The sequence below is a fragment of the Bufo gargarizans genome, chromosome 3, assembly GCF_014858855.1.
Source record: "Bufo gargarizans isolate SCDJY-AF-19 chromosome 3, ASM1485885v1, whole genome shotgun sequence".
Classification (NCBI taxonomy): domain Eukaryota; kingdom Metazoa; phylum Chordata; class Amphibia; order Anura; family Bufonidae; genus Bufo; species Bufo gargarizans.
The window spans coordinates 537,073,042-537,089,023 of record NC_058082.1 but is presented as its reverse complement, the minus strand read 5'-3'; the positions used below and the strand labels follow the sequence as shown (position 1 = coordinate 537,089,023).

Sequence of the window (15,982 nt, the reverse complement as noted above, 5' to 3'; positions counted from 1 at the left end):
TGCTTATTAGGCTGCCCTCGCTCCTAATGGTTTAGAGGGTCAGCTCAGCAGCAGGCCCTCGCCCATAATGTTTTTGAGGGTCATCAGCAGGCCCTCAACCATAATATTTTTGAGGGTTACCAGCAGGCCTTCACCCATAATGTTTTACAGGGTCACCAGCAGGCCCTCGCCCATAATGTTTTTGAGGGTCACCAGCAGGCCCTCACCCATAATGTTTTTGAGGGTCACCAGCACTCCCTCGCCCCTAATGTTTTAGAGGGTCACCAGCAGACCCTTGTTCATAATGTTTTTGAGGGTCACCAGCAGGTCCTCGCCCCTAATGTTTTAGATGGTCAGCTCAGCAGCAGACCCTCACCACTAATGTTTTAGATGGTCACATCAGCAGCAGGCTCTCGGCCTTAAAGTTTTAAATGGTTAGATCAGCAGGCCCTTGCTCCAGTAGTTCTTGAGGGTCACCAGCAGAGCATCAGTTTTAATTTTTCAAGGGTGTGTAGGATGCCCTCTTTTATGTGTAATAAAGGGTGTATTTTAGTGCCGGTTCCTCTAATGTTTGGCAGCCCTTTTACTTAGTGCGTAGGCTTTATGAGTGTAGGAGTCCCACTACCTGAACAATTGTACCACAATGTGAATGAGGCCATCATTTATGTGATATACAGGTTGTTTCGAAGTGCACTTTATATACAAGTAAATATATAGGAAAGAACAATTTTTCCTCTAAAATCGATTTTATCTTTGTTTTTGTGCGTATTATTGTCAGTCTGTAAAAGTGGCATACTTCTCGGACAACATCGTTCCCAGCAGCGACCTGGGAGTCCAAGATACATAAAGACATCCTCCCCATGCATTTCCCAAACCATTTCAGTGGTGTTTCCATCAATTTCTGACCTTTTCCTGTGAACCAGACACCCTCCCCTCTTCAGAGCAGGGTGTTCCTGGTTTAATACACTGGTTCTCCCATTGACTTCCATTCTGCTCGGGTGCTCTGTAGAGCATCCGAGCATCCCGAGGTGTTCTACTCAAGCACCCAACCACTCTTGTGCTCGACCAACACTAGCCACTAACCTTCAAGAGTTGATTCGTGAGGCTGCCAAAAATAGACCCCATCAATTTAACCACTTCAAGACCGGGCCTTTTACCCCCTTCCTGACCAGGCCTAATTTAGCAAATCTGACATGTGTCACTTTATGTGGTAATAACTTTGGAACGCTTTTACTTATCCAAGCCATTCAGAGTTTGTTTTCTCGTGACACATTGACTAAAGTTTACCATTAACATGAAGTACAATGTGTTTTACCTTTATTTATAAAAAAAATCCAAAAGTTCATTAAAATTTGAAAAAGGTCACTGTTTTCTAAATTTGAATCTCTCTGCTTTTAAGACAGATAGTGATGCCTCATAAAATTTTAGTTTTATTTCTGAAATTTTAGTTTAGTTCTGAAGTCACTTTGTGGGGCTTACATAATAGAACCAACCCTTAAATGACCCTATTTTAGAAACAACACCCCTCAAACTAGTCAAAACTGGTTTTAGAAATGTTGTTATCCCTTTTAGGTATTCCACAATAGGAATTTAAGCAAAATAGAGGTGAAATTTCTAAATTAGCATTTTTTGGCAGATTTTCCATTTTAAGAATTTTTTTCCTGGAACACACTAAGGGTTAACTACTAAAAAAAACCTCAAGATTTATTACCCTGATTCAGCATTTTGCAGAAACACACCATATGTGGTCGTATACTGCTTTTTGGGCACACGACAGGGCACAGAAGGCAAGGAGCGCCATATGGTTTTTGGAGGGTTTTGCTTGAATAGTCTTTGGGCACCATGTTGCATTTGAAGAGACCCTGAGGTATCTCCATACTCAAAACCCCCCCAAAAGTGACCATATTTTGTAAACTACACCACCCAAGGAAAAGCACTTTACTCAACAGGTGTTTCATAGAATTTTTAATACTTGGGTGTGAAAATGAAAAAAATATTTTGTTGAATTAGCTGCGTGAGGGCTTATTTGGTGCATGACAAGCTGTAGTTTTTATTTACACCATTTTGGGGTACATTTGGCTTTCTGGTTGCTTTTTCTCTCATTTTTTTTGGAGGTGAAGTCACACAAAAAAACTGTTAGGTTTCATTGTTAAATTTTTTTAATATTGTTTACTTGATGTGGTAGATCATGTGATATTTTTATAGATCTGGTCATTACAGACGCAACAATACCAAATATGTCTAGGGTTTTTTTATGTTTACGTTTTACACAATAAAAACATTTTTAGAAAAAAACATGCTTTTGTGTTGGTATTTTCTTAGAGCCATATTTTTTAAATTTTTCTTGCTATAGTCTCATGTGAGGGCATGTTTTTTGCAGGACGAGGTGACATTATTATTGCTACCATTTTGGGATACATATGACTTTTTGATTGATTAATATGTTTTTTGTGAGGTGAGGTGACTAAAAACAGTTTTGGCATAATTTTTATTAGTTTTTTTACAACGTTCACTTAATGGGCTAGATCATGTGATATTTTTATAGAGCCAATTGTTACAGACTTGGCAATACCAAATATGTCTATTTATTTTATATCTTTTTTAACTTTTACACAATAAGAGCATTTTTAGAAAAAATATTTTTTTGTTACAATTTTCTTAGAGCCATATTTATTTTATTTTCTGGCTATGGTCTTGTGTGGGGGCTCATTATTTGCGGGATGAAGTGATTTTTTTTGCTACCATTTTGGGGTACATACGACTTTTTGATTTAACATTTATTTTTTGGGGGGGGAGGTGAGCTAACTAAAAAATCTGCTTTGGTGTAATGTTTATTATTTTTTTTTATGGTGTTCACCTGATGGGGTAGATCATATGATATTATTATAGAGCTGGTATCAATGGACTCGGTGATACCAAATATGTCTATTTTTTTTCTTCTTCTATTTTTAAAATAACGGATTTTGGGGGAATTATTTTATTTTTTAATGTGAAACTCTTTTTTTCAAAATACTTTTATTTTATTTTATTTTGTTATGTTACACTTTGTGTCCCCCATAAGGTCATACAAGACCTCTGGGGGACATTTAACTTCATTATTTTTTTACTGACATAGTAGCCCTAGTTTCAGTGGAAATACACTCCCCAGAGAGGCTGTACAGTCTCAGTGCAGGGCTGATCGTGGTCTATGGAAAACCTGTCAGCTCCTGCACTCCCCCAGCCCCGGCGGTCCCTGCCTTCTCTCTGGGGTGTCCTGCTGTCACTGACATTGAGCCCCCGCTCAGCAGCTGCACGATTAGCGTGCAGCTGCCACCTCTGAAAGGACGTTCCAGAACGTCCATTCAAAGATAAACCGACCGCACAAGGATGGAAACCAATATTAGACAATTAACATTAAATAAACTATATTGGCTTGTAGACTGAAAACATGCCACTGTCTGGGTGAACATAGCGTATAATACTATTCTGTGAAAACAACATGATATGCAAAAATGAGCTAAGGCTATAAAGTTTGAGAGTTATTAAATTTGGTTTCTAGTTTGGACAACCCATCTTAATCTGCCATAGGCAGGGCTTATTAGGAACTGTGCAATGGCAGTTCTGGGAAACTTCCAAATGCTCCAGGCTGCTATAGCAACTGAATGGCTCCATCAGTCTCATCATAGGGGGAGGGTTGGTCATTGGGAGAACCATGCATACAGTAAATTATCACTCAGATACCATGGTTGCAATTGAGTTGTCACAGATCATAGACTCTGCTGTGTAAAACAGGAGCTGAGCTGGTGCGATCTTTAAAGACCCAATATCCACCATACATGTATAGCAATGACTGAAATGGGTTTAATCAATATATATTCTTAGAGTCTTCTGACACTTAAAGGGGTTGTCCCACAAAAAATATTCTACAGTTTTTAAACCAGCACCTGGGTTTGAATACTTTTGTAATTACATGAAATTAAAAATTTAGCATAACCACAGAGTTATTCAATAAAAATATATCTGTATAGAGCCACCTGCTTTTTTTTTTCTTTTCTTATTGCCTTGTCCAGGTCTCTGAGATGGCTGCACATGCTCAGTTTGATCCTTCTTCTGCCTCCTGAGTTGTGATAGGGAGAGCATAGACACCCCTGCTGAGCAGCAGCAGAAAAGACACTCCTCCTGAGCTGTCAGCTTGATATAAATCTAGCAGAGCAATAAATCTGGATCTGGATATCTGGATCCAAGTGAAGTACAGGTCTGGTCCTAGTGTTGTTAGAACGAGATTGTCATGTATATGATGTCTAATTTTCATTTTTTACATTAGTCATGGGATAACCCCTTTAAAACTGTGCAAAATATCGCTTTTGAGTGCTTGTGCCATCACAGACACCATAAGAGCTGATGCTTGCAATGTTTCTGGCTTCTGAGACCCTCCTCAAGTATTTATTTTTACTGGGAAAAGAATCTCCTCTTTTTGCTGTTTTTTAGCTCATCATATAACACCACCTTACAGTATGTCTCTGTAATAATCCAACTATTGATATATTTATGAACTTGTTCCAAAATATTAGAAAGTTGGAACTGGACCTTATACTTAACCACTTTCCTACTGCCGCATGACTTTATACGTGGTGGTGGTAGGCTCTTATCTGTAACCTGACATATAAAAGTGTCGGGTTACATCACAACCTGCCGGTGGCCCGTGTCGCAGCAGATCGCTGTGACCGCACTGTCATTAGACAGATGCTGTAAAAGGCGGGCGCGGTCAAGCAGTAATAGATGCTTTTAGCTCTCTTGAAACCTTTTTAATAGTTTGAAAAAATTTGATAAGAAACAAAAAATATATTTTTTCATAATTTTCACATTTTCACATTCCTTAATTATTATTATTTTTTATAAATATTATGTCCATCATCTAATGACACAAAAGAAAGGTCTAAGGTGTCCTGTGAAAAATGATATCAAATATATGTAGGCTGGCTCAGAAAATCATCAGTCAGATAGGTCCATTGCTACACCCAAAAAACTGGCCTGGTAAGGAAGGGAGACAAACACACGGTAATAAAGCGGTTAAAGAAATTGAGAGGTGGAAAACATTATTCACAAATGAGATTTATCTGGGCAGAAGAATTTTTAAGGTTCATTTAAAGGAGTCTGTATTGCCAAATGTTGAACAATGTTTGATAAATTTGGTACATCTTAAGGGCTTGTTCACACGACAAATTGCGGTCCGCAATACACGGGCACTGACCGATCACTTAAATGGGGTCTGCGATCCGTCCATTCTGCAAAAAGATAGAACAAGTTGTATTTTTTTGTGGAATGGAAGCACTGAACGGAACCCCAAGGAAGCACTCCGTAGTGCTTCCGTTCCTCATCGCATCTTCGGATTTGCGGAATGCACACGGCCGGTGCTCCATGTATGCAGACCCGCCATATGCGGGGGCAACGGCCTTGTGCAAGAGGCCTTAAGACGTTACCACTTTCTACACCTCACCATTACTGGATTAAGACTGCTACAACTTTTGCAACTTTTTAGCAAGCTGTCCTTGAAAATTCATGCTTAAATCCATTTGACAGGTTAACTATGCCCACTTTCCTACCCACTTTTCAAATCTAGAGTGAAGTTAAAATGCTAAAAGTAGCAAACTTTGTCCGCAAGTAAGTCCAAAAAGTGTCAAAGCACCATAAATTCCACCCACAATGTTTAAGTGCGTGTTGAATTGACATTTTTTCTCTGGTGTTTTTCAGTCAAAAAGCTGGTCAGGTCAGAAGTTTGCTGCTGGTTTTTACTAATAAATGCCTCTACAGATAAAGCATTCTCATTTGTTGTATTTTTGGTGTTGCTTTTGTGATTAGTGGCATTAATATGCCTTAAACAACTCCTAAAATGTATATGCCAAAGACATAATTTAACTCTATAAGTCTACAGGTGTTTTTGTAGTCCAAAAATATGACCACATATAAATGCATACACAGTGTAAATAACCCTTAAGGTATTTTGTGTGGAGCCACTTGATCTACTTCAGATGGTCTTTGGCACAGGTTACCAATGGGTAATCATTGATATTTCTGCATGCTGCTCTTCACGCCTGGGAAAATCAAATATCCACCTTTGAAGCATTCTCTCTAAAGAGAAAGGGAGACATTGTGTAATACTCTTGATTCTTCTAAAATAACAGCTGTCTAAATTTGTATTGACACTTTGCCTTTTACTTTCACACTAGCGTTTCTATTTTCCGGTATTGGGATCCGTCATGGGGATCTTCCGTTTTGTCCCTATTCATTGTCAATGGGGACAAAATGTAACTGAACGGAATGCTCCAAAATGCATTCCATTCTCATACCGGAGAGCAAACTGCAGCATGCCGCGGTCTGCTTTCCGTCCTGGCATACGGAGCAAGACTGATCCGTCATAACCCACAATGCAAATCAGTGGTGACGGATCCGTTTTCTCTGACACAATCTGGCACACATCTGGAGTTCATGACGGATCGTCTTGGCTATGTTACAGATAATACAACCGGATCCGTTCATAACTGATGCAGATGGTTGTATTATCAGTAACTGAAGCGTTTTTGCTGAACCCTGACGATCCAGCAAAAACGCTAGTGTAAAAGTAGCCTAAAGCAGTATGTTGGTTTATCAAAATTTTTATTCAGTTTTAAGCTAATTAAACACAGTTCAACCTCGTGGGGAAAAGGTTAATAAAGAAGCAAATATTAATCCTGGTTGATCCAGAAGGAGAAAATTGTATATAAGGATTTTTAAGTTCTATGTGTCTCCTAAGAATATAATTGTGTTTCTTTGTTTTTTTCCCTCTAGTGCCTTGTATTTGAAGATGCCCCATATGGAGTAGATGCTGCACTTGCTGCTGGTATGCAGGTGGTTATGGTTCCAGATGAAAATCTAAATAAAGATCTTACAAAGAGAGCAACATTAGTCCTAAACTCTCTGGAGGAGTTTAAACCACAATTATTTGGTTTGCCACCTTATGAATAGAGCTGCCCCTGCAATTTGTTTGCATTATGTGATGTTTTCATTAAAATACAATTTGATCATTCAAACTAATACCAAATAATTACATTTTAATTATTAAATAAAAGTGTTTCAAACTGTAACTGTTTTCCTGAGTGTTTTGAGTAAAGTATCCTTGCTGGAATGACATCATCTACAGGGGTGTACAGCTGGAACTTCAGATGGTCCAGTGGCCCCATGTAGGTGGCATTACATTGGTAGAAGGCGATCTCAGCAAACCATAAGGTACGGTCAATGTGCTGGTAAGTAGGACCAATATAAACATGTAATGTTACAGTAGGTGGAACCTTTTCAGTCTAATGGCAGGTCTAATACAAGTAAGGTGGTGCGCTGGTTGAGGTCTGCTTCATAACTTGACATGGTGCGGATTTAAAATAAGCACCCCTTGTAAAATCTTCAGGAACATTAGCTGCAAGGTAGATGAGGTTTTAAAAAATGTCATCCATACACAGCTGAAAGCTTGTTTAACCCCTTAGGGACCTATGACGTACCGGTACATCATGGGTTGTTCCGATCACCGCTGCCCGGGGGGGCGGTGATCGGAACTAGGTGCCTGCTCAAATCATTGAGCAGGCACCTCGGCTAAATGCCTGGGGGGGTCCCGTGACCCCCCCGTGTCGGCGATCGCCGCAAACCACAGGTCAATTCAGACCTGCGGTTTGCGGCTTTTTATTGTGCGGCGGCAGTGCCATCGGGTCTCCATGGGGCTGTGGGGGGGACCCGATGGCATGGAAGGCAGCGCGATGCCTTCCTGAGGCATCAGCGCTGCCTTCCGGTGACGAGCCTGTAAGATCCAGCCCCCTGGATCTCACAGGCCCCGTAAGCTGTATAAGCTGTATGAGTAATACACACAGTATTACTCATACAGCCAATGAATTCCAATACAGAAGTATTGGAATGCATTGTAAAGGAATATACCCCCAAAAGTTCAAGTCCCAAAGTGGGACAAAAAAAATAAAGTGAAAAAAAAGTTGAAAAAAGTTTTTCCTCAAAAAATTTAAAGTTTCAAGTAAAAATAAACAAAAACGTCATTTTCCCCAAATAAAGTTTGGTAAAAAATGGTAAAAAAATAAAATCATTGTGTAAAACTTACATAAATAAAAAAAAGTATACATATTAGGTATTGCCGCATCCGTGAAAACCTGGTCTATAAAAAATATCACATGATCTAACCTGTCAGATGAATGTTGTAAATAACAAAAAATAAAAACAGTGCCAAAACAGCTATTTCTTGTTATCTTGCCTCACAAAAAGTGTAATATAGAGCAACCAAAAATCATATGTACCCTAAACTAGTACAAACAATACTGCCACCCTATTCTGTAGTTTCTAAAATGGGGCCACTTTTTTGGAGTTTCTACTCTAGGGGTGCATAAGGGTGGCTTCAAAAGGGACATGGTGTAAAAAAAAACTGTCCACCAAAAGCTGCCTTCCAAAAACAGTATGGCATTCCTTTCCTTCTACGCCCTGCCGTGTGCCTGTACAGCTGTTTACAACTACATATGGGGTGTTTCTGTAGACTACAGATTCAGGGCCATAAATATTGAGTTTTGTTTGGCTGTTAACCCTTGCTTTGTTAAAGTAAAAAATATATATATATATATATATATATTAAAATGGAAAATCTGCCAAAAAAGGGAAATTTTGAAATTGTATCTCTATTTTCCATTAATTCTTGTAGAACAAAGGGTTAACAAAGTTTGTGAAATCAGTTTTGAATACCTTGAGGGGTGTAGTTTCTAGAATAGGGTCATTTTTGGGTGGTTTCTATTATGTAAGCCTCACAAAGTGACTTCAGACCTGAATTGGTCCCTAAAAATTGGGTTTTTGAAAAACTTCAAGATTTGCTTCTAAACTTCTAAGCCTTGTAACATCCCCAAAAAATAAAATATAATTCCCAAAATGATCCAAACATGAAGTAGACATATGGGGAATGTAAAGTAATAACTATATTTTGAGGTATTACTATGTATTATAGAAGCAGAGACATTGAATCTTGGAAATATGCAATTTTTTTTACAAATTTTGGGTAAATTTGGTATTTTTTTAATAAATAAAAATGATTTTTTTTACTTTATTTTACCAGTGTCATGAAGTACAATATGTGACGAAAAAACAATCTCAGAATGGCCTGGATAAGTCAAAGTGTTTTAAAGTTATCAGCACTTAAAGTGACACTGGTCAGATTTGCAAAAAATGGCCAAGTCCAAAAGGTGAAATAGGGCCGAGTCCTTAAGGGGTTAATCAAATCTGCAGATAACTTGACATAAGGCAGGGATTGTAAATGGTGGTTTTCTGACACAGGTTTTACCATTTGCAGTGCCAAATCTGCAGCATTTTCATACCAAAATTTGAAGAAAATTTGGAAAAAGTCATTCTTCTTTTAAAGGATCATGCACTTGTCCGTTGTTCGGCTGTTCTGTGCATTAGGGGCATCATCCATGTGGCTGCCACAATGAATCCAGACCTATTCAACTTGAATGGGTCCATGATCCGTCCGCACTGCAAAAAAATAGACCATGTTCTATTTTTTTGCGGTGGGGAGGCACGGAGAGAAACCCCACGGAAGCACTCTGGAGTTCCAACCTTCCGGATTGCGGACATATTCAAGTCTGCATGGGTCTGCATCCATGAAGCGGGGTACACACGACTGGTGCCCGTGTATTGCGGACCCGCTGTTTGTCTGGCCGTGTGCATGAGTTCTAAGGCATATAATGATACCTCACAAAACAGATATTACTCTACATCCTCCATATGTTGTCTTTATGTTGGCATTATTTCGTAAATGTAATTTTATTTTTTTAAGACCTTAGAAGGTTTAGAATTTTAGAAGTCATTTTTAACATAACCAGTTTAGTTCTGAAGTCATTTTATGATGCTTACATAGTAGAAACCACTATTGTTGGGTGCGAATATTCAAATTGCGAATATGGGCACTTTGAGAATTCGCGAATATTTAGAATATAGTGATATATATTCGCAGATAATATTCTAGTTTTTTTTTTTATTAGTAACCTCCCTTCTTGCTTGTGGGCCAATGAGAAGGCTGCAATGTCTTTGTCTGAGATTAGCAACATCCCTAGCAACCAATAGGAAAGTTGCCTACCCCTTACTATATAAGAACCTCCCCAACAGCCCTTGTATGCAGTATTTTGCAGATCTGATAGAGACAGCAGTGTTATTGCTGTGCTCTATGCTTTCCTGTGTCATTACATTAGATAGTTAGTTAGCTTATATATATATATATATATATAGTTATATATATATATATATAGTTAGTGGGGGATAGTCAGTGTAGGTTAGATTGTGATATAGTGTAGCTGTCCAAACATACATGCTACATACATACAATACATAGTGCTGTGATGTAGAAGTTCACAACTATACTTAGTGCACCAATCACTAATATGTAGTCACACCTGCTAAAATGTGAAGTTGCACATATTGTGCCAAAATATGCACATCATTAATTGCTGATTTGCGCAATTGCAAATATATTGGAGCACTCAATCTGCATCTAAAGCTATTGTGATGTTCTTTCGTGTTAATCATTTTCTCCAGTCTCTGGAAACTTCTAGCAGCTTGAAAAAATGTAGCAACAGTGACCCACGTCTGTATTGCACGCACAATATGTGCATATTGCATTGTCGATTTTCGCAATCAAGAAAATAATCACAAATTCTCTAATTTGCTAATATATAACTAATGTTTGCCCAAATATTAGCGAAATATGGCAAATTCAAATATTGCCCCTGCCGCTCATCACTAGAAACCACCCCTAAATGATTAATTATATTTAGAAACTACACCCCACAAGTTATTCAAAACTGATTTTACTAACTTTGTTAACCTTTTAGGTGTTCCATAAGAATTAAACCCTTCAAGACCAAGCCAGTTTTCACCATTAGGACTAAGCCACATTTTGCAAATCTGACATGTTTCACTCTATGTGCTAATAACTAGAGATGAGCGAATCGAAGCTTACAAAGTGGAATTTAATCTGAATGTTAGGAAAAATTTGATTTGCACCGAATGCAAATTTTCTTGCTCTTCGTAGTAACGAATCACATTATTTCCTAAAATGGCTGCTGCACATGAGGACATGGGGCAAGTAACTCTGGGAAGGTGGGATCACCCACAATGCCATGCATGCAGCCAGCCAGCTCTGTGGTGTCACAGCCCTATAAATAGCGGCAGCTATCTGAGATTCTGCCATTTACCAGTGTACTTAGTGCAGAGAGATGTCTGCAGGCGCTAGGGACAGTGATAGAAAAAACGTCTTTGTGCTTAAGAAAAAAAAAAAAAAAAAAAAAAAAAAGCGCAGGGAAAGATTATTCAAGGTATACAGAAAGGATAGGGAGAAATCTTTCCACAGCTTTTCTGTTGAACAGGATTCAGTCGGGGAGGTTACAGCCTGGGTAATAGGAACATTCCTCTTACACCTTGCAGCACTGACTGAGGATCCAAATTGCCATTATACAGCTCTGTAATTCTATCAGACCGTTCTTATTACGGTGCAAGTGTTGTTTGATCCAGGCATTAACAGGGGTTATTACAAGGAAATATTTATGTTTTATTTGCCCTAGTGTGGTGAAGTTATATGTTCTAAAGCATTTTTTGGCTTGTATTAGTGGGAAATAAGGGCTTATTAGCCGTTGTGTGGTGAAGTGCAAAAATTACAGCCCTTTTTGTTCTGTATTAGTGGCAAAACTTAATATATTTTCCGCTCAGCGGTGCAGTTATCTGTTCTAAAGACCTTTTTTCTGTGTATTAGTGGAAAAAGGAAAAATATATTTGTTGCTCAGCAGTGCAGCTATCTGTTTTAAAGCCCTTATTTGCGTGTATTAATGGAAAAAGGAAAAAATATATTTGCCGCTCAGCGGTGCAGTGATATATTCTAAAGCCCATGCCATGTATTAGTGCCGAAATAAAAAAATATATTTGCCGTTCAGCGTTGCGCTTATCTGTTGAAAATCCTTTTGTGTAAATTTAGAAAAAAAAATAGTGCTCAATTGCCATTCTGCAGTGCAGTGAAATATTGTAAAGCCCAGTTTGCTGTGTATTACTGGTGAAAAATATATACTCATCGTTCAGTGTTGCACTTATCTGTTGAAAAGCCTTTTGTGTTGTGTAAAAGTAGAAATAATTAGGGCCTAATTGTCATTCATCGGTGCAGTTATATATTCTAAAGACCTTTTTGCGGTATATTACATAGTAGTGAAATTTTTTATGTGAAACAGGCTTTTTTGGGGGGGAGGGAAATTTATGGGTGATTGGTACAAACAGAACAAAGTCTACAATATTATATATTGGAAAGCCTTTAGTGTAGTGGAAAAGAGGGAAAAAATGTTGTTGGGAAAATTGATGAGTTATTGTAGACTTTGTTCTGTATGAACTGATGTTATATGTTGAAAAGCCTTTAGTATAGTGTAGCCTTTAGTGTGACTCCGTGCAGAACAGCGTGAGAGTGATGAGAGGGGTCAAACATGGCTTGCATACACTAGATGCCTCCAACATAGTTCTTGGATCTCTACCTGAAAATAATGTATTTGCTGTAAATCGCGAGAGGTGCACAGTTGGAGACATTGACTTCACAAGAGATACAGAGCAGCGGAGTTCAGCCACCCGCTGTTTACTGCTCCTAAATAAAAATTGGGGCAACCAGCTTCAGCTTCCGCTGATGTGTATGCCTATGGAGTCCTTTTTTTATGGCTTTGCACAGGGAGCAAGAATGTTATGCACAATTCTGATGGAACTCTTGATCTTAAGAAACTAGACTTGGACTCCAAAGCAGAGGCTCTCCTCTCCTGTCATGTCTTGTGTGCTGTGGAGATTGAATGCAGATGGAGCAGATAAAAACACATGAATATTTTCAACTTACAGAAGCTGCTTGATTTAACCCCTTAAGGACCAGTGCCGTACATGTATGTCGGGCTGATCAGGTAGGTGCAGAAACCGTGCCCCCCGATCAGCGCAGGGGTGCAGCAGTCACTGATAATATGAATATTTTCAAGTAACTGAAGCTGCTTGATTTAATTGTGAATAGAGGGTAAAGGCAAAGTCTGCTGGTGTGTTGTCATCAGCGTCTACATTATGTTGCTGGACCCACAACGACGTAATTCGGTCTATAAAACAAAAGGAGGTCTACAATCACCCATCAATTTTCCCGAAATAGCCTGTTTCACATAAAAAAAATTCAACAATGAAAGGATAATGAAATTTGGTTTGCTTGGTTATTGTTCTGACGGATCAGAGGAAGGGCAAAATAATCAGTGACGTCAACACAAACTTACTGCTGACACTCTCTCCACTCTGTCGGGGGCTCTACTTGTATAAGCGTTTAATAGAACAGGTTCTGTAGATATCTATGTGGAATCAGCTGACAATGGTGTAAAAGGAGTGTGCTTCTTCTTGACGCTAACATCGACCTGTAAGACTGAGTTCACACTTGAGGTATTTGGGCAGTCACAGAGCCAAAACTGACCAAATAGGTGAAGTGTTCAGTGATTCTAAGAGTGACGCCTGTCATCTGCATGTCATACGGACTCAAAGTTTTATTTCACTACCAAAGCAGACTCCCTATGCGTGTTACTGCAAGGCACAGTGTTCTACAACACTATAAAGGCTCTCTGCAGCCAGGAAATAGCCCTTTTTAACACAATTCACTGCAAAGAAAAATTGGGTCGAACCGGCAAATCAAATTTTTGAAAACTTCGCTCATCTCTAGTAATAACTTTGGAACGCTTTTACTTATATAAGCAATTCTGAGATTGTTTTCTAGTGACATATTGTACTTCATGTTGGTGGTAAATTTAGGTCAATATGTTTCAAATTTGGAAAAATTTTCAATTTTGGAAATTTCAATGTCTCTTCTTTTAACCGCCTTCGGACCGCCTAACGCAGGATCGCATTCCGGAGGCGGCTCACTCAGGCACAGTCACGCATCTATGTGTCATCTCGCGAGACGCGAGATAACGCTCACAGCCTGCCCGCGCATGCGCATCGCGGGCCGGCAAAAGTTAAAGAACAAGTTTGTCAACAGCCTGCCAGCCAATGTTCGTCGCTGGCAGGCTGATGATTTTCAAAAAAACGAATCAGAAGCCAGTTAACACATTATCTATTTATTTTTATTTTTTTTACATAAAGCAACAGTTTATTGTTTCATGGCACATATAAGACACAAAATCGTCATCAACTACAGTGGGCACCAGGAATACTTAATCTTGCACACCTCCTCAAGGTGGCGTAGTAACTCTTTTATCATCCGACTAAGACTAGCCTCTGCAGTCAGTGTACAGTTAGTTGTAGTGGTACATAGTAGCCATGATAACCTCCGCCCTGGTAACGACAATCACTACTTCTTCACATGGGCACAGTCATATTTTTCACTGACAATTTTTAGCTTGACCCCAGGCAGATCCTGTGTGCGTCTACCCTCCACCAGGACAATGTTGTGTTCCTGCAGGTTGTGTCCCTCTCCTGGTATAAAGCACACCTCTTTGCCGTTGCTGAGCCGCACACGGGCACACTTGCGGTTGGCAGAGTTGGGTTTTTTAGGCTTCCGGATCATGGTTTTCAAAACGACACCTTTTAGCTGAGGGTTGCCACCCAAAGGTCCCAGTCTGGGTGGAGGTTTCTTGGGTCGGCCTGCCCGGTGCATCTGGTTCAATGTGGCCATGCTATGGGAGTCCACCAGCGAAGGGACAGCAGGACGGAAAAGTGAAGAACCTCATCGCCAAGGTAAGGAGACAAGGCTCCGGATTCCTGCAAAGGACATCTTGGCTTCAGACAGACATCACCTTGAGCAGCCCGGCTCATACACACAACAGCATGTGCAGCCACTCAACACATTATATTTATAAATATAATGTGTTAAATGGCTGCTGTGCTCCTCTGCTGGTCCTTTTCGTCGGTTGGTTTAAGCAGAGGAGCACAGATCACAGTGAGTACACAAGACATAACGCTTAGCCCCCAGATCACCCCCCATCACCCCAATTAACCCCTTGATCACCCCTTGATCACCCCTGTCAATCACCTAGCGAAAGGGAAAAAAGCGATCAGTGTAAACTGTCACTTTTTTTCACTGGTATTGACTGATAGTTTTAGGATAGTTTCGGCCCCTTGGTTAGGTAGTTAGCGATCGTTTAGCGCCCAGCCCACCGCACCGCAGTCACTGATTCACTGATTAGTGCATCGCTAATCAGCATATGTACTTTTATTGTATCTGTAAGTGATCAGAACTGATCACAGTCAGATCTATAATAGTATTAGTGTCACCTTAGCTCATCCTCCACCCAAAACGCAGTGTTTGCCCGATCAGGCCTGATTGGTCGCCTACACGTGCGTTCACCCACGCCCCCGCCGCAGTGACAAATTATTATTATTTTTTTTATCACTGCACAATCACTTTACAAGCGCTGCGGCAATAAAAAAATCTGTTTTGATATTTTTTATCAATCACAGCGGACCTCCGGTACTTCGCTAGCCTCCCATTTGTAAGACAGGCTTGTTTTTTTCTTGGGTAGTCTCAAAGAATACCCCCTAAATTTAGTAGTCCAAATGGCAAATAAGGGGTATTCTTTTGAAGAGGCCTGCAGGCTTCTAACCCAGTCGGATGAGGAATGGGAACCCCCATCTGACGAATCCAGCGGGTCAGAATATGAACCTGTAGAAAGCAGTGGCAGTCTGACCCAAAGTTCGGACGAGGAGGTTGAGGTCCCTGATACCACCAGGCGTACCCGGCCCTGTGTTGCTTGACCACAGGTTGTGCAGGATCCGTTTGAAGGGCAGCAGAGTGGGGCTGGCGCTGTCGGATTACGTGGTGAGGCATACACCAGCAGTGCAGCCCATTCTGGACCTAGTACCAGCACTGCCGTACAACATTGTGACGTGGCGAGCACCATAAGGGCAGTTGAAGCTGGTACGGTGGCACTTGCAGTAGTTCCCCCATCAAAGCCACCGCACAGACAGGCCCGTAGAGTCCCTG

General features: G+C 40.1%; 2 protein-coding genes across 2 annotated transcripts in view; one reads left to right on the top strand and one right to left on the bottom strand.

The window, feature by feature from the left end:
• The window catches only part of LOC122930573 (pseudouridine 5'-phosphatase), a 532,043-nt gene extending 524,958 nt beyond the window's left edge, over positions 1-7,085 (top strand). Inside the window, exon 4 of the mRNA XM_044284063.1 lies at positions 6,784-7,085. Coding sequence (XP_044139998.1) covers positions 6,784-6,960 — 177 coding nt within the window. The 3' untranslated portion in view covers positions 6,961-7,085. The remainder of the gene's footprint in view (positions 1-6,783) is intronic.
• A 7,265-nt stretch (positions 7,086-14,350) lies between these two features.
• Positions 14,351-14,674, bottom strand: LOC122931743 (28S ribosomal protein S12, mitochondrial-like). Its single transcript, XM_044285807.1, has one exon. It carries the CDS (start codon positions 14,672-14,674, stop codon positions 14,351-14,353), a length of 324 nt encoding a protein of 107 aa, XP_044141742.1.
• Between the last annotated feature and the right edge of the window lie 1,308 nt (positions 14,675-15,982).

Coding starts and splice junctions, on each gene's coding strand:
- LOC122931743 (XM_044285807.1), bottom strand. CDS start 14,674: ATGGCCACATTGAACCAGATGCACCGGGCAGGCCGACCCAAGAAACCT.